Source organism: Eublepharis macularius, chromosome 1 (assembly GCF_028583425.1).
Source record: "Eublepharis macularius isolate TG4126 chromosome 1, MPM_Emac_v1.0, whole genome shotgun sequence".
NCBI lineage: Eukaryota > Metazoa > Chordata > Lepidosauria > Squamata > Eublepharidae > Eublepharis > Eublepharis macularius.
Genome location: NC_072790.1, coordinates 144,394,472 through 144,420,132, shown reverse-complemented (window position 1 = coordinate 144,420,132; position 25,661 = coordinate 144,394,472). Strand labels below are relative to the sequence as shown.

Sequence of the window (25,661 nt, the reverse complement as noted above, 5' to 3'; positions counted from 1 at the left end):
TATTGGTGGAGAAGGGTATACTTATGAGAGTTACTTCTTCCACCCTGCCCTGCTGGTAGGCCTGTGTTGAAGATCTTGAAGAGCCCTTCCACTCCAAAAAAATGAACCAGTCAAGCATATATAAGGGGTCTACTGGAACATTATCTATTGAAATTTGCCATAAATGGAACTTTATCTATTGGAATCAATCTTATTATTATTTGTCCACCTTTCTCACTGAGATCCAAGATGGGTTACGCAGTACAATTGAAAATACAATATTATCAACAGTTAGGACATTCACTGAGGTACAATAATGAACAAGAGTTAGGATATTCAGGAAAACAGATACAATAGGGAATGGTAGCAGAAAATTTAAAAACGAGTATAAAGATTTCACAGAGGTGAAATCTTTTTAAACCAAGCATAACTAATTTACATGGTCAGTAATGGTATGGTTAGCAGTGTGGAAACTCCCTATTGGATACATGTTGACATCAGCACAGTACCCAACAGAGTAGTGTATAGTCTTGCATCTGTCTGTGGAAAGCATAAACTCATCAGAAAATAAAGCAAGGCGCCTCAGAATTGGCCACCATCTTCAAGAAAATAGTAGGAGTTGCAGTGCCAAACGTGAAGGGAATTAGAACATTCTGGCCCATGTTATCTCGAGAAAACCCTCACCTCACCCCTACACTATTTGCAAAGGAAGCTAAGGTTCTTTATTTGTGGCAAGCCTAGCATCAGGACATGAAGCTTTGAGTCTTGAAATTGGCCACCAGCTTCAGGATGACAATGAGACCTGCAGTGCCAAAACGGAAGGAAAACAGAACATCCTGGCAGAGTAACTCCAGATTAGCTCCCTCGTCTATTTGCAATGGAAGCAAAGGCTTATTCACAACAATCCCAAGAAGGTATAGGCAGTACCTTTTTTTAAAAAAACTCCTCTATTACAAAACAACTTCCCTTACCTATCAGAGCCTGTGTGGTGTAGTGGTTAGAGTGTCTGACTAGGATGTGAGAGACCCAGGTTGGAATCCCTAATCTGCCCCCATGTTCGTTGGGTGAGTTTGGGCTAATCACATACTCTCTCAGCCTGACATATCTCACAAATTTGTTGTGAGGATAAAATGGAGACAGGAGAACACTTTGGGTCTCCATTGGGAAGAAAGGTGGGGTATGACATTTGGTCTAAATCTAATTTTGGCCACAATTTGTAAAAACCAGAAAGGATGATCTCTTCCAACTATTGTCTCATTTAGTATTGCTGCAACTCTTTTGACAGGAGGAACAACTGCTCATGCAGTATTCAAACTACTGAGAGCAGCAAGCTATGGGTTGGCGAGTGAAAACAGTGGGCAAACATCTGGTTTGCAATGAATGCTTAGTGACAGCATATAAATAGTAACAAACAGTGCAATTTTTATTTTGAAATTTGACCTACCTTTTTCCTGGATTAATTACAGGAAGAGGCTGTACTTGCTGTATTGGAAGGGCACCTGGCTCCAGTGACCGCTGCTGAGTTTTGTACTTGGGAGAAAAATATACTAATATCAGTTTCTGAAGACAGAAGTTTTAAGGCAAGGGGTTTGCCTCTTTTTTAATATATATACCAACTGGATCAAGATATAGGTACTAAAAATACAAGTGAAGCATTCACTTATTGAACAAGAAATTATTTTAAATTAAAACCAATGAAAGGAGATTCTGATTAGTCAGTTACATTTAAAACTTGTAAACTGCGTAAGTTTTATACCATAATCAAGTATTAAAAATGAAAATTAAATCCCAGGAATAATTATATTTACTGAGTTTCTTCGTCTATGGTGCTCAGTCTCGATCCTGTGAAAACTCCTGTTGATTATAATGATTCTAGGTTTCATCCTTTTTGCTTTTGTTTTTTTAATGGAATTTTATTAGAATTTTACAATTTGATATAAAACATACAAACGAAAGAAAGAAAATATAAAAAAGATATAGAAAAGGAGAAAAAATAGATAGGAATACATACCAGTTTTATATTTGAAAAGGTCTAACCATGTTACATATTATATACTAACTCTAAAGTTACCATAAGTAACTACTTTTTGTTTCCATCCATACATTTCTCCCCTCTCCCTAATCTTCAGAAGCACAGATCATTAGTTCATTTCTTTCTGTTTCTTGAAAAAAGTCTATAAAGGGCTTCCAAATGCTCAAATGCTTTATCTAATGTCTTTTCCCTGATAAAAGATATCAATTTGGCCAGATCGGCATAGTCTATCATTTTTTCCAGCCTATCTTCTAATGTAGGTAATAATGTATCTTTCCGTTTTTGAGCATATAATAGTCTCGCTGATGTTATCATATATAAAAATAGTATGCCATGTGTAGCTTCCAGCTGTTTATCCATTAATCCCAGCAAAAAGGTCTTTGGCTTCATTTGAACATTAGTCTTTAAAGACTTCTGAATAACTGAATGTGTTTTCAATTTTTTTTGCTTTGTTACATGTCCACCACAGATGATAAAATGTCCTCTCCTGTTGTTCACATTGCCAGCATTTATCTGAAGCATTCTTATACATTTTTGCCAATTCCTTCAGTGACATATACCATCTATATATCATTTTATAAACGTTTTCTTTCAGACCCATATTTAAAGTGAATTTAAGACCCTTTGACCACATATTCTCCCACTATTTGAGTTGTGTATTATAATCAAAATTCTTTGCCCATTTTATCATACATATTTTTACCTGTTCTTCTGTTTCCAGTCTCAACAAAAGCCTTTATAATTTAGCAATAATATGATCATCACTCATACATAGCTGTTTCAATACAGACATAGTTTGATCAAATCCATACTCTTTTTATCAACTTTATATCACTCTGTTAATTGTGCATAAAAAAACATTGACATGTATAGCCTTATGTACTCATTTTGTTTTTGTTTTTAAAGAAAACTTAACATAAAAAGTGCTCTGCTGGATCAGATCTGGTCCATCAAATCCAGTATTCAGTTTCACAAAGAGGCCATTTAGTTGTCCTGTAAGGCCAACAAACTGGGAACAGTTTAAAACTCTCCCCTAGTGTAGACTAACATCATAAGTACACATATTTTAATGTAATATACACTGAATTTAATATGATTAATTCCCAAAATATGTGTCTAAGATTCAGGATTGTAGGAATTTTCTGTATCTGGAAACAATTACCCAGATCTCCACACTTAGGATATTTTAGAACAGCAGTAGTGACAATGAATACATATTTGAAATCTAGATTTTGCATTATTCATCATATTATTTTATGTAGTATTCCAGCAGATATTTTGGAAATATGATTCTGTTATGAACTGAATTGGTATTACTGTTTTACCATGTTTTTCAAAAGGTATGGGACTATTATACCGGACTATTAATATATCAATCAGCAGTAATAACAGGTATGTTTTTAAAGATAAACAAGTCAATATCAATTAATCTCTCATTCTATAAAGTATTTTTTTATATTTTATAAAGTATTTTTTTAATAAGTAAATGAAAAAGTAAATTTTATAAAGTAATGGTTGAAGCAAGAAATATTTGCCTGTGCGGGCAAGGAAAAGGTTAAGCGTGCGCATGCACGCACGCGCGCGTACGCGCGCACACACACACACACAAAGTAACGCCATGCTGGTTTTTTACTTTAAGGTTTCTCTTCTGGAAGCTGTTTTCCTTAAAATAACAGCTATCTTATTTGCATTTGGGGATATCATGTAATTAGCACCTCAGTTTGGTCTGTTATGTTTAATTTTCATGCTTTCCACTTTCATCAGTGAAATAGTCTGTTGTGGACGACTGGTCTGGCCAAATTCAGATACAGGCATTCACTTAAAATCCTTACGTGTTTAGTTCGCTTTCCTATATCCGATCATTTAACTCCTGGCAAGAGATACACCTCAATAATATTTTAGGTTCATTACTAGATATAGTACACAAGTAAATATTATTGCAAACCTCTAAGCCTTTATTAAAACATGATTATTCAGCATTCTTAATATTACCTAAATCAACAGAAAATTATACCATCTGTTGTAATTACTTAGATCGTTAAAAGAGAGCAATTACATGAATCCAAGAAAGAATCTTACTCCAAAGATAAGCAGGTCACAAGCAAGGAGCCCCTTCTAGAAAGAAGCTCTTGATCAATTCAACTTCTCATATTTATAGGATTTTAGCATTATCTCCTAACAATCCCTCTTATAAGGGCACATATTATTGGCTAAATAATTATCTTGTAAACTTCAAACACCATAGAAGGTTGCCTGCTCTTGAAATGTCTTCTTAAAATATATGAAAATTGTTCATTCACTCTTGCTACTTTTAATTTTACCAAAGTCTGTATAAAATTAGTGATTATAAGTTTCTCATACATATGAGTAACTTTTGGCTCACAACTAGTACACCCAGCCTTGAATCATATCTTGACTTCTGTTAAGATGGACATTCCTGCCGTACTTAGACCTTCTCTGCACCTGGCCTGAACAAATAATATCAATCGATATGGGTTAGATGGCTCTCGTAATCTACATAAGGCTATACAGTTGTGTTACTCCTTTATTTGATGCCCCTCTCCAAGTTTGTTCTGCTCCAGGCCTCCAGGCTCCCTTTGTGGCATGTCTAGCTTGTAGGTCCAGGCTTTCCCTCTTTCTTTGTGCTGAAATATCTCCTATAATCTTTTTGTTAAATCCAGCAACAGTTCCGCTGGCTATACTTTATGGCTGTATCTGTGACAAGTCAGTAATCTTCATTTCCAACAAACATAGCGAGAGAGGACTTTTCCTCAGAGAAATTTTACCTGTGTACTTGTGCTGTTCAACTATTGACATTTGCTACATTAATGAAGGTTTATCTCTGTAGCTATGAATGTCTGGTTGATTTTGTAACTACTCATTCCAGCCTTGCCCAGCTGAAGTCAATTGACAACGCCAGTATATTGTGTTATTAGCATTAAAAACTTTTATACAAAATTTGAATGAGCAAATTGTTCCTGGCACTTCTTTATATAGCAGGTGATTGAACTGGTCTGGTGCATTTCAGTAACATATTAAAAATAATAAAGTTCCATTTTTTGTGCAGCATTTCCTCTCTTAAGTCTCTTTATTGATGAAGAAAATAAACAGATTATAACTGGATGTGCAAATGGACAAGTAAGAGATAAAATTCAATTTATTCTGTCAACCTTGGTCAAATATCCAAATTGTGGTTTTGTATATCTTCAAATAACGGAATTTGAAAGTTACAGCTATATAGCAGAATCATGTTTTGAGGATTATTACTACTAATAATAATAACTGTGCTTGTATACCACTCTTCTAGACAGATTAGTGCCTTACCCAGAGCAGTGAACAAGTTAGTGTTATTATTATCCTCACAATACAGCTGGGGAGCTGGGACTGAGAAGAGTAGCTTACCCAAGGTCACCTATTGAGGTCCTGGCAGTAGTGGGATTTGAACCAGTAGAGTGCTGATTTGCAGCCAAACCACTTAACCACTGTGCTACAGCAGCATTTGAAAAACTGCAGCCCTAGTAAACATAATATTAGATGTTAGGAGCAGCTTAACTGATTCATATAGCCCTATATAGTCAAGACTGACTGACCACAGTCCTCTAAGATCTCCTTCCTGTCATATGAAAGCCTTTCTAGCTAAAGATGCTCGTGATTGGAGATACATTATATATATAAGGTGCTTTACCTCAGAGCGTAGGGTTTACCCCGAAGCAGGAAGACAATTTGGGATAACCCAAATCTGATGTTTAAACGTGTCGGTATGCTCCGTAAAGATTTGGGAATCTTTACAGAGCACACCAAAGCTCAAAGCAGCACTTTTCATGCAGTTTGAAACGGCAAGAAAAGTGTTGCTTTCAAACTTCCCATGGTAGGGCGTTTGAAAGCAGCAGCACTTCCCTTACTGCAGCAAGAAAAGTGTTGCTGCTTTCAAACACCACGCTTTTTTCAGGGACCCCCTCCCATCGGGCAAATGTAAACAGCTAGAAAAGTGCTGCGGCTGCTGCCACTTTGCCTGAAGCTTCCTGAAGCGATACAAATTGCTTCGAGAAGCTTTCTAAGGGATTCTGGAATCAGTTCAGCAATGTTGGGTCCGATTCAGGAATCCTGAATCTTTCCAAGTTGGACCCAATTCAGGTTAAAAACCTGAATCGGAAACCCAAAATGCACACCCCTGTTCATGAATATGTCCTTCATAATGACAAATTAATACATTTCTGTTTTATAATTGCACAGTTTATAATGCACCAGTATATGGTATTGACTGATAAACACTTGTTTTAAATAAGAAATGTTAATACAACTGAAGTTTCATTTAATTTTCACTTTCATTTTTCATTAAAATGGCCGGTTATGCTTTCATTAGTCATATCTAAGTCAGTGTAGCACAGATCAAAGGTTGTTAACTGTAGCCCAAGACATTTGTTTGCCAATTAAGCACAGTTTCATGAGCAAGTTTGGAGAAACTGAGAATTCTGTATTGTAGATCAACTTTATTATATTGACTAACAGTGCAATCCTATGGAGAGTTACTCCGGTCTAAGGCCATTGACTTCAATGGGCTTAGACCGGTGTAACTCTGCATAGGATTGCACTGTAAGTATGGTATCTGGCCATAAGCAAGCTTTTGAACTCTGCTGAAAACAAAAAAATGTTTACAGTTGGATTTTTAACTCACTTTCAGGTGTGGATCTTCAGCTTAATTAGCGGACATCAATATCGTCGTGTGGTGCATATTGATGTGAAAAAAGAGAAAGAGAAATTTTACAGCAAAATTAAGAAATCTGAACAATTGGGTAAGACAGTGGTTTTAAAAAATCTTTTGAAATATTAGCTGTTAACTGGTGAGAAGATATACATTGTGCTTTTTAAATAGAGGCTCTTTGATCACCGTGGTTAATTATACTTACAGGCATCCTGAATACATAATGAGTCGGTTCATAATAAATTAGGATTAATCCAGGATCCGATCCTGGATATAGAATCCATCCTGATGTGGATCACAGAGATTTGGCTGGATGAAAAGCAAGCAGCAGATCTCTTCCAACTATGCTATCCAGGTTTTCGGGTGCAGCATCAGCCTAGGCTTGGTGGGAAAGAGGAGTGACTGTAGTCCCTCAGACATCTGTGACACTCACCAGGTGCTTTGTCACTGTAGTCCAAGTTTTGAGTGCATGTAACTAACAATGGGGACTTGGGTCAGAATAGGGATTATGTTGGCATACTGCCCATCCTGCTGCCCGGGGTCTCATTTCCTGAGCTTTCAGAGAGGATGTCAGATTTGATGTTGAGGACCCTGAGGCTTGTGGTCCCTGGGGACTTGAACAGCCATGGCAAAGTTGCCCTAATGGGAGTGGCTTAGAAGTTCACAGTCACTATGACAACTGTGGAATTCTCAAAAAACATTTAGTGAGGCATATGCTCAGTTTGATGTTCTCTGGGAATACAGTGTGTGTGCTGGTTATAGGGGAATCTTCTACTCTGCTCTTGCCTTGGATTGCCCCTTATCTGGTGATGTTTAGGCTCTTAGACACCTGGAATCTTGGCAAGAAAGCATCTAGAGGCTTTCCAAACGAAAGGATTTTCTGGCTAGCAGTTCTGGTGCTTTTAACAAAGCTTTAGTCGACCAGTGGTATGCAGAAATTACCCAGGTGATGGACATGATCTCTTCCCAAATGGCCTGTGTCTTCTTGTGAAACTTGGAGTGCTCCTTGATTTATTGAGGAGCTTGGAGGGATGAAACATCTGAACAGATGGTTAGAGTAAACTCTGATGAGAGGACATTATTGTGCCACTGCTACTCTGTGATAATGATAACAGTGAAGAGGGCTCAGTTCACCACCATTCCATCTGTGAGATGCCATCCAGAGGAGCTTTTCCAGGGGACTTGTACTTCAGACCCTGCGGGCGTAGACCTGGGTCATTTATAGACTCACTGTGACTCATTTGTCAGACGTTTTGGGACAAAATCACTCTTATCCACTGTGACATGGACTCTAAAGTTAGTACCATTCAATCTCAGAATGCTATCAGAACTCAGTCTGATCAATTAATAAAAATATTTTTTTAAAAAAGAACTGTGTCTGATCCTAGTTGTAAGAATGTTTTTCAGTTGGCGAGTCCTGATTAAGAAGATGAACTGCTTCAAAGTTCTGCTCCTACCTGGAGGGCTAACACCTATATTACTGGCTTTTAGACAATAGGCCAAAATATTTTTATTCAACGAGGCTTTTAACTGACTTTTTATCCCCTTGCCCTTGTGCTGTTACTTTTTTGTGTTTTTTATGCCAGTCCTGCAGTTCTCCCCAATGGAGACCCAAAGGAGTTTATAACATCATTCTCCTTCTGAGTTGGTCATCTTGGTGGGTGATTGCCACCCTTGGTTCAGGGAGGCAGGAACAAATTATTTCCACTTCCTGTCTTCCTGGTGGGAGGCCTCTGCACACAGAGGCAGGGCTGGCCTAACCCCACAGCTAGGCATGCTGCAAAGGGAGTCTGGAGGCCTAGAACAGAACAGCTTTGGAGAGGGGCATGAAACAAAGGAGTAACAGCTTTATGGCCTTGTATAAATTAGCAGAATCATCCAATCTATAACTTCACAGAAGTGAAGGTATGATTAAGGATAGATGTATTTGTTGAGGGCCAAAAGATATTCATATGTATGAGAAATATGTAATCTCTAACTTTACACAGACTTTGTTAAGATAAAAATAGCACAAATGAACTAACAAATCGTCTTCGTCCTTCTGTGCAGCCCCACATTGGGACTGCGCAGGCGCAGGCCAGCCGCGGAAAAGATTTTTCTAGCTTTTAGAGATGTGAAGGGGACGTTCGGATCCACCGCGCATGCGCGCCGGTGTTCCCGCCAATTTTGAATGCATATATATCCGAACGTCCCCGGCATTCCCTCAGTTCCTTTTTCGCCGCCGTCGAAAAGGTTCTTATTGTCTAGCGTTTGTTGTCTCTCAGCGTCTCTTCGGAGTTCTTTGGTCGTTTCCTTCTACTATTCGGTATTTTCCTGTGTCCATACTGCGGGAGATACCGTTCGAAATGTCTCAGACATCTTTATTTAAAAAGTGTCTGAAATGCGGAACGAAAATGACACACTTGGATGGCCATGAGCTCTGTCTCATCTGCCTGGGCGAGGGGCACGTCGTGGAGCGTTGTGCGGTATGCATGTCTTTCACCCCGAAAGCGAGGAGCGATCGAAAGGCCAGGCTCCGTGCCTTCTTGTGGGATGCCAACCTTCTCCCCCCCAAGCCATCGGGCTCATCGGGAGATAGGCCCCGCTCCGCCGCTCTGTCACCGGCTCCGTCTCGTAAGTCGCCGGAGCCGCTTCCATCGGAACCGATGGGGCAACCCGTTCCGGAGGCCCGATCTGACTCCGGTTCCGTGGATCGTCCTTCGAGCCGGAAGGCCAAGAAGCGTCCGTCATCCAAATCGAAGCCCTCGTCCAAAACTTCGGCCACAGAGGCTTCTTCGGAGCCCCCGCCAAAAAAGGCCAAGGCCAAGTCAAAAGCCAAGGGCCATGCACCATCCCCGGCTCCAACTGTGCCACCCGGTACTCCGCCCAGACCGGTCCTGATAGCTGACGATGTGGTGAGTCTCCACACCCCGTCACCTCCTTGTACGCCTCCTCCGTCGGTTCCGGAGGAATTCCTGCCGTTCCCGCCTTTCGCGGAGCCATATCAGCCATTCGAGCGTTCCCTGCCGTCCGCCCCGGCGCCTTCGGAGTCCTCCGTTCCGATGCCGTCCACCTCGTCGGTTCCGGCGCCATTTCGCTGGCCTGCCCCGGTGCCCGCTCCTCTACCTCCTTGCCAGTCTGTCCCAGGGGTAGGGAACATGGCCTCCTGGCAGGATTTCGTGGCCTGGTTCCAGCAGTCCGTGCCCTTCCTGCAACATCCTTCGGTTCCGCAGCCTTCCGTTCTGGCTCAGCCGATTGTGCACCCTGCGCCTGCTCCCCCTGCGGCTAGCGTGCTGGTCCATTCCTCGGTTCCTGCGCCTCGTCCTTCAGCCCCAGTTGATCACCGGACTTCGGTTCCGACGCAGACCCCGGCAGAATTTTCAGATTCCGAGGATGAGGAGGGCCTGGCTTCCCCGTCAGAATACTCTTCGGATGTGGCTTCTGACCCTTCCCCGGATGACACCGTGGGCGAGCTTCGTTCGTCGTCCCCAAACGACGACTACAGAATGTTCGCCGAGCAGATGGTGAGGATGGCCGCTGCGTTGGAGATAGACGTTTCCTCCACGACTTCCAAGCCCAAAAGCAAGCTGCTAGAGGCGCTGTATTCTGGGTCCCCCGCGTCGGTGGCGTTCCCCCCTGTGGAGGATTTCGTTGACAATGCCCTTGCGCTCTGGCAGTCACCGGCGTCCCTGCCGCCGACGGCAAAGAAGGTCGAGAGGTACTACCGCCTGAAGCAGGACGATTGCCCGTACCTCTTCACTCACCCTAAGCCCTCTTCTATCGTGGCGGAGGAAGGTCAGGCTCGGTTCCGATATGGTTCCTCTTCGGCTCCGGCAGACCGGGAAGGCAGGAAGCTGGATGGCATGGGCAGGAAGATCTACTCGTCCGCGTCCTTGGGATTCCGTATAGCAAATTTCCAAGCTATAATGGGATCCTATAATTTATTCCTGTGGAGAAGGCTGTCCTCTTACCTCTCCGACCTCCCGGAGGATCGCCGCCACCTGGTTAAGGCCCTCCAAGCCGAGGCCATGAAGCTGTCAAAACAGCAGATGACAGCTGGCAAGGATGCCGCCGACTCTGCAGCGCGAGCGATGGCGACTTCGGTGGTCCTGCGTCGGCACGCCTGGCTCCGGTCCACGGCCCTGCCGCCAGAAAAGAAGGCGAAAGTGGAGGATTTCCCGTTCGAGGGGCCTCAGCTCTTCTCGGAGAAGACGGATGAATCCCTTTCCCTGATGAAGAAAAATCAGCAAACGGCCAAGTCCCTGGGAGTCGCCCCCTCGGCTCAACCGTCGGGTCCGAGGTATCGTTATGGTCGGTTCCGATCCTACCAGACCCCTTATCAGCCTTACCAGCAGCGTCAAGGGCGGTTCTTCTCGGGCCAGTCCTATGGTCACCGATCCTATTCTACCCAGCAGCGTCATTCGTCCAGGCGTTCCGGCCGGTCCAAGGGCAGGCAACAGCCCTCTTCACCCAAGCCTTCAACCTCCGCGCAGAAGCCCTCGGTCTTCTGACTAAGCCTGAACGCTCCCCTGTTGGCCTCTGAGGACACTCCCTCTACTGCCCGGTTCTTGGACAGGCTTCGGCCTTTGTTGCCCTGCTGGCAGCTTGTTACATCTGACGCCTGGGTCCTATCTATTGTGGCCCATGGTTACAAATTGTTGTTTGTTGATGCACCTCCCCTTTCTCTCCCTCCCCGTTGTTCTCCATGTTGTGATGTTGTGTTACACAATAATGTTATAGAGTTGGTGAACAAAGGTGCTGTCCGGGTGGTCAATGTCGCTACTTCCCCTTGGGGATTTTATTCGAGGTATTTCCTGGTGGATAAGAAGGATGGAGGTTCCCGGCCCATTTTGGACCTTAGGGGCCTCAACAGTTATTTAAGGGTTGAGAAATTTCGGATGTTGACCCTGGCACGGGTTATAGAGCTCCTGGAGGTTGGCGTTTGGCTAGCTATTCTAGACTTGAAAGACGCCTACTTCCACATCTCCATTTTCGAGGGCCACAGAAAATACCTGCGGTTTGTCTATGGGGATTCTGTGTATGAATATACTGTGTTGCCCTTTGGGCTGGCCTCTGCACCCAGGGTCTTCACGAAGTGCATGGCCACCGTGGTGGCATATCTACGGTCCAGGGGATGCTTTATCTACCCATACCTGGATGACTGGCTCCTGGTGGGACCTTCAGCTGACTCTCTCCAGGCCCATATTGCCCTCACTTTGTCTGTGCTGGCTAGGTTGGGCTTAGTGGTTAATGGGGATAAGTCTATCCTGACTCCGGGCACAGCCATTAGGTTTATTGGGGTTCATCTCGACTCTCCACGGGGCAGAGCCTTCCTGCCCCCCGATCGCCTAACCAGGCTTGCCTCCTTAGCCCGTCATTTCCTGCATAACCGTTTCCAGACTGCCCTTTTGATCCAAACGTTGTTGGGCCTTATGGCCTCCTCCACAGGGGTAGTTTTTTTCGCACGCCTGCATATGAGGCCTCTGCAAAACTGGTTCGTCCGGAGGTACAACCCCCTCACTATGGGCCAGCATCAGAAGTTCTCCATCCCCAGGGTGGTGCAGCGCTCCCTGGCCTGGTGGACTGTCCCGGAGAACCTGTCCGAAGGTTGTCCTTTTGGCCCTTTCCTGGCGGAGGTCACCGTCTTTACTGACGCCTCCAACTTGGGATGGGGGGGGCGCTGTGGGCAGCTCTCGGCCCAAGGTGTCTGGTCCCCAACTGAGGCATCCATGCACATAAACCTTTTGGAGCTTAGAGCGATCCGTTACTCCCTTGCTTCTTTTGCAGATGTCATTCGGAACAGGAGGGTTCAGGTCCTGTCGGACAATACCACAGCCTGCTATTACCTCAACAAGCAGGGAGGAACGGTCTCGCTCAAGCTCTGCAGGGAAGCAACGACTCTCTGGAAGTGGGCCATGGTCAACAACGTCCTTCCCAGGGCCGTTCACATTGCCGGGGAGCTCAACACCGCAGCAGACACACTGAGCAGGGTGTTTCTACCTCAGCACGAGTGGTCCCTCAACAGGGTTTACCTCCACCAGGTCTTCCACGCATGGGGTACACCACTCATTGACCTCTTCGCCACGGCCCACAACAAGCAGGCCCCGCTGTTCTGCTCCCGGGCCGGAATTGGCCGTCTCTCCCTTGGGGATGCCTTTCAGATACCCTGGTCCCCGGGGCTCTTTTATGCCTTCCCGCCCTTTCCGCTCCTGCACAAGGTCCTCTCCAGGATAAGGGCCTTCAACACCCACTGTATCCTGATTGCCCCACAGTGGCCCCGCCAGGATTGGTTCCCGCTCTTACTCTCCCTTTCACAGGGGCGGTGCCTAGCACTTCCGCCGGCCCCGGACCTATTGACCAGGGACGGGGTCAGACACCACAATGTGGCAGTTCTGAGCCTAGCTGCCTGGCTCCTGTGCGCTCCGGAGTAGGCCTCTCCTCGGAGGTTCTTAAAGTCATTCCAAATGCCCGGAAGCCATCTACCAGGCTGTCCTACCAGAGGAAGTGGTCACGTTTTTCCCGGTGGCTGGCCCCTAAAGGGGTCTCTCCCTTTGATTGCCCCTTACCTATGGTTCTCGACTACCTCCTATATTTGTGCTCACAGGGTCTTGCCTTCTCCAGCATTAAAGTCCACATGGCTGCGATCTCTGCTTTTCATGAGCAGATTGATGGAAAGACCGTTTTTACTCACTGGCTTTCCAAGCAGTTCCTAAAGGGCCTGTTCAAGACCTTCCCTCCTAGGGCCCCGCCGATTCCTCAGTGGAGTCTGTCCCTGGTACTCTCCCAACTGATGCTCCAGCCCTTCGAGCCCCTATCCACCTGTCCCCTGGCCTTGCTCACTCAAAAGGTGGCCTTTCTGGTGGCAGTCACGTCTTCTAGGCGTGTTGGGGAGCTGTCTGCTCTGAGGTGTGACCCTCCCTTCCTGCAGTTTTTCCCTGGTACCGTGATGCTCCACACTAGCATGGAGTTTCTGCCCAAGGTGGTCTCCAAATTTCACCTACAGCAAAAGGTGGTCCTCCCTTCCTTTTTTCCAACACCCTCATCCCCAGGGGAACGAGCACTACACACACTGGATGTAAAGCGTGCTTTATTGTTTTATTTACATCGCACCAAATGTTTCAGGAAATCTCCTGCCCTGTTTTTGTGTTACTCTGGCCCTCGCAAGGGCTCACCTGCTTCTGCCCAGTCCATCTCTCGCTGGATTGTGTCTACAATTAAACTTTGCTATCAGCATGCTGGAGTCCAGTGTCCCTTGTTGGTTACCGCTCATTCCACTCGAGCGCAAGCTGCTTCTGCTGCCTTCCTGCGAGGAGTGCCGCTCCGGGACGTCTGCCAAGCTGCGACATGGTCCACTGCAGACACTTTCATCAAACACTATTCTGTGGATGTGAATGCACGGTGTGAATCAGCTGTTGGCACGGCTGTCCTGCATTCTTTGTTCCAGTAGACACTCACACCCGCCCCCATTGGTGAGATGCTAATTATTCTCCCAATGTGGGGCTGCACAGAAGGACGAAGACGATAAACAGGGTTTCTCACCTGTAACTGTTGATCGTCGAGTCTCTTCTGTGCAGACACACATTCCCTCCCGCCTGCCCCGCTGTGAGTGCTTGGTTTACTCCATTGTTTCTCCGGCGGCTCAGGTGAACTGAGGGAATGCCGGGGACGTTCGGATATATATGCATTCAAAATTGGCGGGAACACCGGCGCGCATGCGCGGTGGATCCGAACGTCCCCTTCACATCTCTAAAAGCTAGAAAAATCTTTTCCGCGGCTGGCCTGCGCCTGCGCAGTCCCAATGTGTGTCTGCACAGAAGAGACTCGACGATCAACAGTTACAGGTGAGAAACCCTGTTTTTTTATTGTTATTCAGCCTGGGGGTGATTCTTGATTCCTCCTTAACAATGGAGGATCAGGTCTCGGCAGTTGCCAGGTCCTCTTTTTACTATCTCCATCAGGCCAGGCAGCTTGTCCCCTATCTGTCATCTCGCGACTTGACTACAGTGGTCCAAGCAATGGTCACCTCTAGACTGGGCTACTGTAATGCACACTACGCTGGGCTTCTCTTGAGCCTGATCCGGCGGTTACAACTGGTGCAGAATGCCAGAACACCAATATGGGAACACCATTACTGCACCAGCTGCATTGGCTACTGGTGGAGTACCGAATCAGGTTCAAGGTTTTGGTACTAACCTATAAAGCCCTAAGTGGACTGGGACCGTCGTACCTGCGGGACCGCCTCTCCCCATATGAGCCCCAGTGGACTCTTTGCTCGAACGACAAATATCTATTAAAGATCCCTGGCCCTAGGGAGGCCCGCCTAGCATCGACCAGGGCCAGGGTGTTTTCGGCCCTGGCCCCAACCTGGTGGAACGCTCTGTCTTGTGAGACCAGGGCCCGGCAGGACTTGTTATCATTTCGCCGGGCCTGCAAGACGGAGCTGTTCCGCCAGGCATATGGGTGATGCTGGGTGGTGCCCCTCCTCCCAGTGGGGGGAGGTGAGTTTCTGTGCCCTCCTGCCCAAAGTCATCTCAAATCTTTATATGATCGTCTATAGATGGTGATAGGTGAATGTATAATGTGCTGCTATGTTTGCAATTTTGATAGTTGTATTTACATGGTGCTAATATAGGTTTTAAATGAATGATATGTATTATTTATATTTTAATGGCTATTGCTGGTGAATTTTGTAGTGTGTTTTAAATTGTTGTGATCCGCCCTGAGCCCACTTGGTTGGGGAGGGCGGACTATAAATTTAAGTAAATAAAATAAAAATAAAATAATTATATACTTTAACAAGATGTTTCAAATATAGATAAACTTGTATGAAGTTTGAAGTTATAAGATAACCAGGAATGTGAACTCTTAACAAGAGGGATAGTTAGTTATTGTTAGGAAATGATGCTAAAATCCTTTAAATATGAGAAACTGAATTGATTAGGAATAGAGGTGGGCACAAAACAGGAAAAAAATGAACCGTGTTGTTCAGCCATTTCATGAACCAGGAACCACGAACTTTCACGAACTTGCTGCAGTTTGCGAACCAGTTCATGGTTCGTGGGGTTTAAATACCCCTTTCCATGTTACTTAATCCCACAGCCCTGCCGCTGCTGGGCGCTCCATTTGCCCGTTGCAGGAGTGGCCAGGGGATCCCCTGGTCACTCTTGCAGCAGGCAAAGGGAACAGTGGGGCTGCTGGTTTAAGCCCCGCAGCTACTGGGCACTCCATTTGCCCACTGCAGAAGCAGCCAGGGGATCCCCTGCTTGCTCTCGTAGCAGGCAAAGGGAGGGAATGGTGGGGCTACCAGCTTAAGCCCACAGTCTCGCCGCCGGGCACTCCATTTGCCCACTGCAGGAGTGGGAAAGGGTCATTTAATCCCACCAGCTTGGTTTAACCCGAACCAAACGAACCGGCAGAGCAGTTTGTGGAAGTTCGTGAAAACGAGGCTTCCATGAACTGCAGGTTCCTGAACCATGAACCGGCCCAGTTTGTGACGAACTTCAGTTCATTTTTACGGTTTGTGCCCATCTCTAATTAGGAGCTTCTTCCTAGAAGGGGCTCCTTGCCTATGAATTGCTTATCTTTAGATAAGATACTTTCTTGGACTCATGTAATTTCTCTCCTTTAATGATCTATGTAGTTATAATGGATGGTATGGTATTCTGCTGATTCAGCCAATATTAAGAATGCTGAATAATTTTAATAATAAAGGCTTAGAATAGAAGCAGAGATTCTGTAATAGTATTACTTGTGTACTTTAGCTAGTAATGAACCTAACTGAGGTGTACCTCTTGCCAGCAATTAAATGATCTAATTAGATGCTTAGGGCTTCTTAAATGAACTCCTGTCTCCAAATCAGGCCAGACCACAGTCATCCAGAACAGGGGATTCAAATCCAGTTCTTTCAGATCCTAGTCCAACACTCTTAACTACTCTGCTATGCTTGGTCTCATTATTTAAGTGCCTAATTACGCTGATTATAACTGATTCAAAGTATGAGACGTGGCTGCTGTTGTTTTAGTTTACTGAGTTTTAATTTATTTTAATTGTGTTATTTATTATTTCATTTTATAATGTTAGTTGCCTTGGGCAGACACTGGAGAGTATGGGATAGACGTATTTTAAACAAAAACACACATCAGAAGAGAGTAGCACAACCAATATTTATACATATCATGCCATGAGGAGTTACTCGCATACTTTTACAACATTCCTTAAGTAGGTGTAATGTTTCTCAGGAAGCTGTGTTCCCAGTAGATTTTGTTGACAATGGAATTGAACTCTGCAGCTGTAAAGCAATAGCAAAACTACAGTTCACATTTATAAAATTGTTGTGACCAAAATCATGTAGCCGTTTTATTCATTCTTGCTGTTGGGAAAAGTTTATTCTTGCTATGGGGCAAAGTTCTGATAATATAGCTGCCATTACTCATAATAAAGTCTGCAAGATATTCCTGAAGATGTGAGAACAAAGGTTTTTTCTATGTTATTTCTGAAGGAATTACATAGGATCGTGCTGTTAGTCCAGTACCTTGCTTTGTGTTTTGATGGTGAGACAGGACAGCAGATAAAAAATCCTGCACTCATTGCATATTTTTGTAGCAAATGTACCATGAAAGCTGTGATATACCAATCCAAGTTTTTAAACCAAGCAAGAATGTTATCCCAGTTATATAATGAAAGTGCAAGTGTTGGGTAATGGCCTAGCAGAAGAGGGATAGTGGAGTAGACAGCTTCATATCCACCATTGCAGGACTGGAGCTTCACGTTGTACTGGTACAGCACCACAATGAGAAAATACAGGTGAATCTTATCAAATTGCCTTATACTGAATCAGATTATTGGTTGATCAAAGTCAATATACACTGACTGGCAATGGCTCTCAGGTGTAGGTCTTTCACATCACCTGCTGCTGGTTCCTTTTAACTGGAAATGCCAGGGATTGAACCTAGGGCTTTCTGCAGACAAAGGAGATGCTCTTCCACTGACCTATGGCTCTTTGTTGTTGTGACATAACCACAATCACTCTGTCAATTCCATGTGAAACTACTCTAAATTAAGTCTAAATCTGGACTGGCTTCATTTGGTTTTAGAAATATTCGTTTTCAACTGAATACTTTGGTCAGCCTGTTTCAAATGTGATAACCAGTAGCCATTGTCTGTTTTTCTTAGATGAGATCCAGAATTCTTCCATAGCATATGCTTCAAATGATTTAAGAGCAGAAGAAACAGTTGAGACGACTTTTCCTGTTATCAGAATTGAGCAATGTGACAAGTTTGTAAATTTAAGTGATGAAAAACAAAGGTAAGTACAATATAATGCCATTGGCTGCTTGGTCTTAATTTATGTCTGAGGGCAGAACTACAGATTACATATACATTACAAGTCTCTTTTTCCCTTTGCCAACTGCATCCATTGGTGCTGCTTTTTAACCCGTTCCTCCTGTGCGGTTTTCCTGTTGAAAAATGCTACTCCAAGTCACATTTGGCCCTTTTACCTCAGTGGGGATAATAACTTGGGAAGTTATCTTTTTCAGCAGGAAACTGAAAGTAGGGAAAGGATTAAAAGTACCCTATTCCTCTGGCCATTCTCCTCATTAAAATGGAAGCCTGCATTGGAGAAAGACAAAAATGTTTTTAATAATTGCAGAACAATAGATAATACATGCCCAGTTTTCTCTTGTGATCAAGAACAAGTTTGATTTACCTGTGTTGCCTTTAAACAAGTTGACAGTTCACCATCTTGTTTCTTCCCCTTGGCTTTCCTTTGCATCACTATTGCCTCACCAGTCACCACCTTTCTCTTTAAACTGAGGTTTGTCCGTCTGTTGGAGAATATTCATGGATCCTAACTGTATGGAAGAGCACCAGTTTGTGCCTCTACAATTTATAATTCATTTCATCAGGGTTTGCTGGATCAAGGCTGTGGAATTTGAATGTGCTTCATTGTATCGCTGATGCTTTAAGGACTTTTAAAAAGGAAATCCTCTTTCTTGCTGTTTTATTCTAGTTTTTCTTCAGAGAATACCCGATGCTTGTGGATAGGAACTTCGAGTGGTTTATTTATAATTAATCTGGCAACTTTTGAGGTGGAAGCTGTTTTACATTATAAAGGTATGATTGTATGTTTACAACAATTTAATGTGATTAACAACTATTATATATAAAGTCAAGGCTTCTATTGAAAAATTCTTTTAATCTATCTGTCTTTCTTGTTTCTACCGAATTAAGAAATGTGCAGTCTATTAACAAGTACAACTTCCATCTCATTTATTTGTGATTATTGCCCTAGAAATTTGGGAATATTTTTCACTCATAACTTCTAAAATTGACAGTAATTTTGCTGAATGGCACTATATTGATTTAAAACTCATACGAAGAACCAATTAGAACCAGTATTTGATTGAGCTGATAAGGACCATGAAATTACATTAAAGGTGGCAAATTTTGCTGTGCAAGACATACGGATTAGGAAGTATTTTACAGGGGGAAATATTTAAATATTTTATAATGTTAAGGATTTAAATATTTAATAATTTGGTCTTAGACACTCAGGTTTTAAGGTTTTAAATATTTAAGAATCTGTACCCTGAAATTTTAGTGAATTAGATTTGTAAATAATATGACTTACCCTGACTGTAGGTTGTATGCTATTATTTTGTGGTCTATGACCGTAATAAAGATTGACTGGACAGTATTTGATTGGATGGTTTTCTGTTTTATAAAATTATGTTTTTATTTTACTTTATTTTTGTGCCTATAAAGATTACAGTGCCCTCAGCATTCATTTTACTGGATCATGTGCTTTAATGAAGAAGGTAGTTAGCGGTAAGGTGAGTACACATTAAAACAATTTTTTAAAAAAACACAGCAGTTTTGTCTGTTTGAACCTTTACAACATAATCTTGGTACATCTAACACTGTTAGGTGATACTATCATGTTTTATCACCATAAGCCAAGAGGGAAAATATAGGAAAGATTTATAGTGCTAGTTTATTGGCTCTGTCAGGCTACAGTTTTTCTCGATCTAAAGCAGAAATCTTTTGCAACCTTTTTACTCATAGTATTTCGTCTCAAGTTGCAGATAAAATGCAGAGCTTGAGCCACATGAAACATATTCTCAAACACGGAACTGTGTCCCTTTCTCTTCCTTGCTATGATGCTACCTTTGCTAAAAACCAAGGATGCAGCCAGAAACAAGACTGCACAGCAACTTTTTGCCTCTTTGGTTGTGTGGCTGGGAGTTACAAGCAAAGTTACAATTAGGTATGCATCTTTACTTGGGAGATGTGATGACATGAATACTAGCACTCTGGATTTTCAAATGCAAGTTTATTTCTAAGTCAGCTCAAGAGAGTGTTAGAGTGGTAACAAGAAGCTCTCAGGTTTAACTTTTGTTGATATTCATTAAGTATCATGGGACAGTTTTGTTTTGAAATATTTCATGGATGTCTCTCTGCAGGTTTTCTGTTTGCTAACTTCAATGTTTGAGAATACAGTTGCCTTGCTGGAGATTAATGTTGTCGCCCTGTTGAGATCTCAGCACAGCAAGCTTCTTGTAAGTGGAAAGGAGAAAGGTCTTTCAGTTGTTGCCAGGTACAGAATCATTTCATTGAAGTTGAGTCTGTTTTGCTTTATTTGTATTTGTTAACACCGCAGCTTCAATTTAAAGTCGGCTTAAAAGAGTTAAAGCATCTGGTGCAAACATGACAAATGCTAAACCGTACCCCATGTATTTTGCCAAATTCTGTCACGAGCAGAATTTGAGGAGGTTGCATGCTGGGTGGGAAGAGAATTCTTGATATTTCACCTGCCAATTTAAGCTGAATAGAACCCTCAAAGTCTTTAAAGTGGCACCCATAAATTTACGATATCACCACTTATCAAGCAGTCAATCTAGAATCACTGTTTCTCGCTTTTACATCTTTTCTGCTGTCAGCATGGGAGGTGTAGTGCTGGAAAATAAAAATGCGATGAGGTTTCACAATGCCTAAGCTGAGGCTTAAAACATTGGTACACAGTGAGGCAGAAAAACTTTCCTATGAACTTTTTGTATAATATGTGAAGGAGAGGGGATTAATATATACCTGTCTACCTCTTTATGGACTTACACTTGGCTATCAGAAATTATCTTTATGTTATGATTTTGTGTTGTTTCCAAAAGAGCCAGAAACCTTTGCAAATCTCTGGTGGAATAGGATTCCATATACATATGTTACCTGAATTGGTCTCCTTGTGAATAAGAAAGTGTGTGTGTGTGTGGGGGGGGGATTAGCGGCAAGGAAGACGGCCATGCAACAGGGGTAACTGCAGGATAAACTCCACCAATGTTTACGGGGTCCTTTTCTCAAGGAAGTAGACGAGACTGGTGCTTTTAGGTTCAAAGAGTAATGTTTTATTAAAAGAGGAAAATGCACACGCACAAGAGCAGTAATAAAATGGTTACACACACACAGAGTTCTAGGAAGCTAGGCAGAAGTTGGAATAGAGTGAAGGGAGGAGAAGTATATTTACCGATCGGAAGAACAGCGTGGTTCACGGAGAAAGAGAGTAGCTTAAAACATCCTGCGTTCTCAGCCAGGAGAGAGAGGCTTAGGGAAGTGACCCCAAGGGTACAACACTCAGATCTGGAGGTACAGCATGCACAGTTTGAATGGGGCAAGAACCCTGGTTCTTATAGGGCAAAACGTGTCCTGAGGCTGGGGAGCCCCCTCAGCCAGCAGAACAAAGACCCTAAAGGTCAGTCTCTGGGAATTACAAAGGTTTGATTACTCTTAGATTGGTGCTGCTGGGGTGTGTGAAAGGAAATGTAAAATCTCTCCTGCTGCCTCACAAAAGGAGCAGTTTGTTAATGAATCTCCCAGAGCTGAATTGATGAATTTTGTTATGAGAAATATAGGCTCCCAGAGAAAAATAAACTTATCGGGGCTGGTTGATTGATCCTTGATTATAGGGTGGGGATTTCATCATGGAAGGAGGGTGTCGGAATGTGCTAAGTGGGGTGATTCAAAAAGTCTTGTTCTTATCACAGCTCATATCTGTAGCTGGGAAAGCAATACATCAAATCACCTCAGTCCTGTGCATTCAGCATGAACGTTCCTTTCATGCCTGAACTCCCGGGCGGGTCTTAGCAACTCTCTTCGCCCAGCTGGCTGGAATTCCCCTTGCTGCAGATCAAGCTGCATTTAATCCAGGGGTCCTATGATTTTATATCCTAGGCCTGTATATTAAATATGGTAGAGGCCAGAGCCAATTGCTTACACCTGTAGCAGTTTGCTCCACAAGTATCTTCATGTCCTTGCTGTCCTAACTTGGGCATACATCATGATAGGATATGAGGGGAAGCTCTCCTGGGAAAACTGTATAGGTGGATCCAGTTATTCACCAGTGGAAGCACTTGTGCAGATTTTTCCTAATACACCATTCCCCTAACAATCCCTGGGACCTACAGATAATTGATTCTGGAATCACAGAGTGGACAAACAAATTTAGTCCTAGAGGACTGCAATGAAGAAGAGGAGTCGAGTGATATTGCCCACCTTGCTCTTGTAGCAGCGGTGTTTTTTTCACCAATGGAAACTCTACTGATGAAAGAAAAAGAAGGGGGTGATTTCTCCCAGTTCTCTTTCCTCTCTGCAGCCTCCCACCTCCAGCTATGTGGAGAACATAACATGTAGTTAGGCCCTCTACATTGTGACTGAAGTGAATTTTATATAAATGAATTTCTTGTTCAGAGCTGCAGTCTCTTAACTGCTTTGTTGCACTATTTTTCAAACTTAAATGTAAATAACAAAAAATATAATTTAAAAATTATCAGTATATTTGTGTGAAGTAGTGTATCTTTTTATTTTTGTATTTTTTGAAATGCATATGTGAAGGCAGGTGTTGTAATATCAGTGAATGTGGGATCAGATATCTAACATAGACTACAGTTTTCAAACCATTGGTTGAGAGAAAATACTGTTGAAGTCTCTGTAACTGCTCTCTAATAAATGGCTGATTAGCAGCAATGAGAATTCCTTACCAATATGTATAATTATGTGTACTAATTTATTGATTTAGTTGTGCTCTCCTGCCAACCTCTCCCTTGTATGTGAAGAAAGAAAAAAATAAAGTTGTCAGTAGAAAAGGTAAGTTGGTAAGCTGTTTTTACTTCATATATTATTTTTTAAAGGATTTTGTAGCCTGCCCTATATATATTGGTTTTCATCTCTACTTGTTTCATATACTTACACTTTCTTTTCTCTGGACTGGGTGTAGGATGGGGTTATTCCTCCCCCTCTCCTTTTAAAAATAGTCATAAATACATGAACCAGAATGAAGAGAGGCTAATTCTTTAAACTTCTTCCTCAAGATGCCATTGTTTCTGATTTTTCCATAACACTTGTTTTAGAGTGTATTGCTATATATACTTCTTCTAATCAAAGAACTCACCTTTGACCTTTCTATCTGATATATTAATTTATGTTATCTCTATGAGCAGAAGTAAATAATTTCTTATGCATGCCTAAAGTGAAAAAATGAGCTGTCCATCATTTGGTTTTCTTGAAGCAAAATTTCTACCATGATACTAAAATGTATACTTGGAAATAAGCCCAATTAATTTAATCAGAACCTGCATGCATGGAAGTTGACACAAAGACTCATACTGTGGCCCCTGATCCATCTTGGCCCTTATCAGGGCCGGCGCGCCCACTGAGGCCAGGTAGGCGGTTGCCTCAGGTCGCGGGGTGCCAGAGGGGGTGCTGGAGGAGGCGCTGGGGGCAGGAGCGCGGGCGCCACGGAGCTGCAGCCTCCCAGCCCTCTCACCCCACGCTGCTGCTGCCACCACCAGCACATGCCCCCGGTTGGGCGCAGCAGCCTCAGGCAGGCGTCTGTGGTCGCGCAGGGCAACCGAGTGGGAGAGCTGGGAGGCCACCTGCGTGCCGTCCCAGCCACCCGCCGCAGCAATCGGGCCAGCTCTCGCGTGCACCCGTGATGATGTCACATGTGATGTCATCATGCAGGCTGGTGCACGTGCACACCCAACCCACCAGCTGGCTGTGGGCGCTGAAAACCCTGGCACTGCTCCTGGCCCTTATGAATGTGGGGACTCAAAAGTGCACATAGAATTCTGCTGCCTGCAAGGAGTTGTCCCAGTCTCTCTTTGGAGACAAAAGTTCTGTGTCTGCAAAGATATGTGTATGGGAACTATAATATGCATCACTGAACTCATGGAAATCAGGAGTACTGTCTTTGATATCTAGTGTAGAGTGTATGCTGCCTGTGTCTGTAACAGTGTAACAATGTATAGAAAGATATTTCTGATAAAAGTTGTATCCAATTAAAGAGTAGTTAAGAGGCATAGCGCCATCATAAAGTAATGAATATTTTGATAGTAAAAGAATTTTAAAAATGGAGAGCGACTAACATCCAAAACAGAGATCTATAACAATGTGGTTGTGAAAAACACTTTTTCTGTTAATAAGTACTGTTCCTTTTTCATTATAACTGCTGACTTTAAAAATCACAGGTATAAAGAGCACAATAAAAGACAAGCCACTGGTTTTCCACAACAAAATTAAGTCATCTGGTTACACGTCAATGCCACAGTAAGTACAAATCAGTAAGTACAAAAAGGGTGACTATTACAGCATGCTTGGCATATGGACAATATACTGTCAAGTTGTTGGAATACTAAAGAATACAGTATACTAGTTAGGGACTGTGAAGAGCTAAGGTGATAAGAAAGGTTTGGAAAAGTTTAGGAAACTGGTACCTGTTCTATAACAATTTGCAGAGTGTCAAAATATTAAGTAGTTGTTTCACGGGGTATATATACTCCAAGCTAAACTGAAATTCTGAGCACAGGTGATCCACGTTCTGAGCTAAAAATATTGAATTCTGCTACTGTATAAATTGTGCAAACTGAACATGTCTGTATAATTTTATCTATAGTATTTACTGCTTTGCATAATTTGATCTTGTTTTGTTAGTCAAAGCCATGCTGTGCAAAACATTGAAGACAACCTCAATTGCTGGAAATCTTATCAAATATTTTCTCTTGTTTCTGAGATATTTTGCATGCATTGCCCATGTTCTTTTAATATACTTTCACAGCTATAAAAGCTAGACCATTTTTTTAAATTAAAGTTAAGATTCTTGGAAAGATTAATTCTGTGTTCATTATCACATTCTGTTCTTTTTCTGCATCCCTGTAGATTCATTGCATATACACAACTCTGGCTGCATTTCTGATGATAACCTGCTTGTCTGTATAATTAGATTTTGTGATGTTCTTGTACTGAGTCATTCATATAATTCAAACATTTTTGTTATACTTTCTTCTTTATTTTTCTTTATTTAAAGAACACGTAACACTGCCTTTCAGACAGGCATGACATATAGCCAAGGAAATAAAGTTATGAGACTGTCCGGGGTCTGAGGCTCAGCCCCTGGACTTACTGGGAGGAGGGGATGGGAGGCAGCCAGGAGACAGCTACCCAGCCACTCAACCGTCACCCAGCTCCCGAACAGGCCAGCAACAGAGGGGGGGGAGAAGCACCCAAGCCGCAAAGGGTCGGGTGGGGTAGGTGGAAGCCAGGTGGAAGCCAGCTAGCCTCACCCAGGCAGGGAGAGTGAGAACAGCAGGGAAGGGACCAGGCCAGAGGAAGAAGGCATAGGAAGCAGGGACAGCCAGCCATCAGCCAGCCAGCCAGCAACCTTACCAGCAGGGGAGGAAGGGCAGCACAGGGCCACGCCCCAACCTGCAAGCAGGCTAGAAGGGAGTAGCAAGGACAAGGTGAGGCTGGGAGCAAGGCAACCTCAGGTGGGGCTGCCTGGGGCAATCAGCAAAGAAAGCCTGGCAGCCAGCAAAGGAGGCACAGGTGTGGCTGGCCAGAGCAGCCAGCAGAGCAACCCCAGGTGTGGCTGCCTAGGACAGCCTGGGCCATGGCTAGAGTTCTGGGGGCATGGCTGGCAGGTGGAGC

At 43.4% G+C, this 25,661-nt stretch overlaps 1 protein-coding gene across 1 annotated transcript in view; it reads left to right on the top strand.

The window, feature by feature from the left end:
• The window catches only part of WDR27 (WD repeat domain 27), a 141,635-nt gene that overhangs the window by 8,449 nt on the left and 107,525 nt on the right, over positions 1-25,661 (top strand). Inside the window, exons 5-14 of the mRNA XM_054970165.1 lie at positions 1,446-1,559; positions 3,352-3,403; positions 5,079-5,149; positions 6,693-6,804; positions 17,865-17,997; positions 18,703-18,806; positions 19,458-19,525; positions 20,156-20,289; positions 22,756-22,823; positions 24,206-24,284. Of these exons, the coding sequence (XP_054826140.1) occupies positions 1,446-1,559; positions 3,352-3,403; positions 5,079-5,149; positions 6,693-6,804; positions 17,865-17,997; positions 18,703-18,806; positions 19,458-19,525; positions 20,156-20,289; positions 22,756-22,823; positions 24,206-24,284 (935 nt within the window). The remainder of the gene's footprint in view (positions 1-1,445; positions 1,560-3,351; positions 3,404-5,078; positions 5,150-6,692; positions 6,805-17,864; positions 17,998-18,702; positions 18,807-19,457; positions 19,526-20,155; positions 20,290-22,755; positions 22,824-24,205; positions 24,285-25,661) is intronic.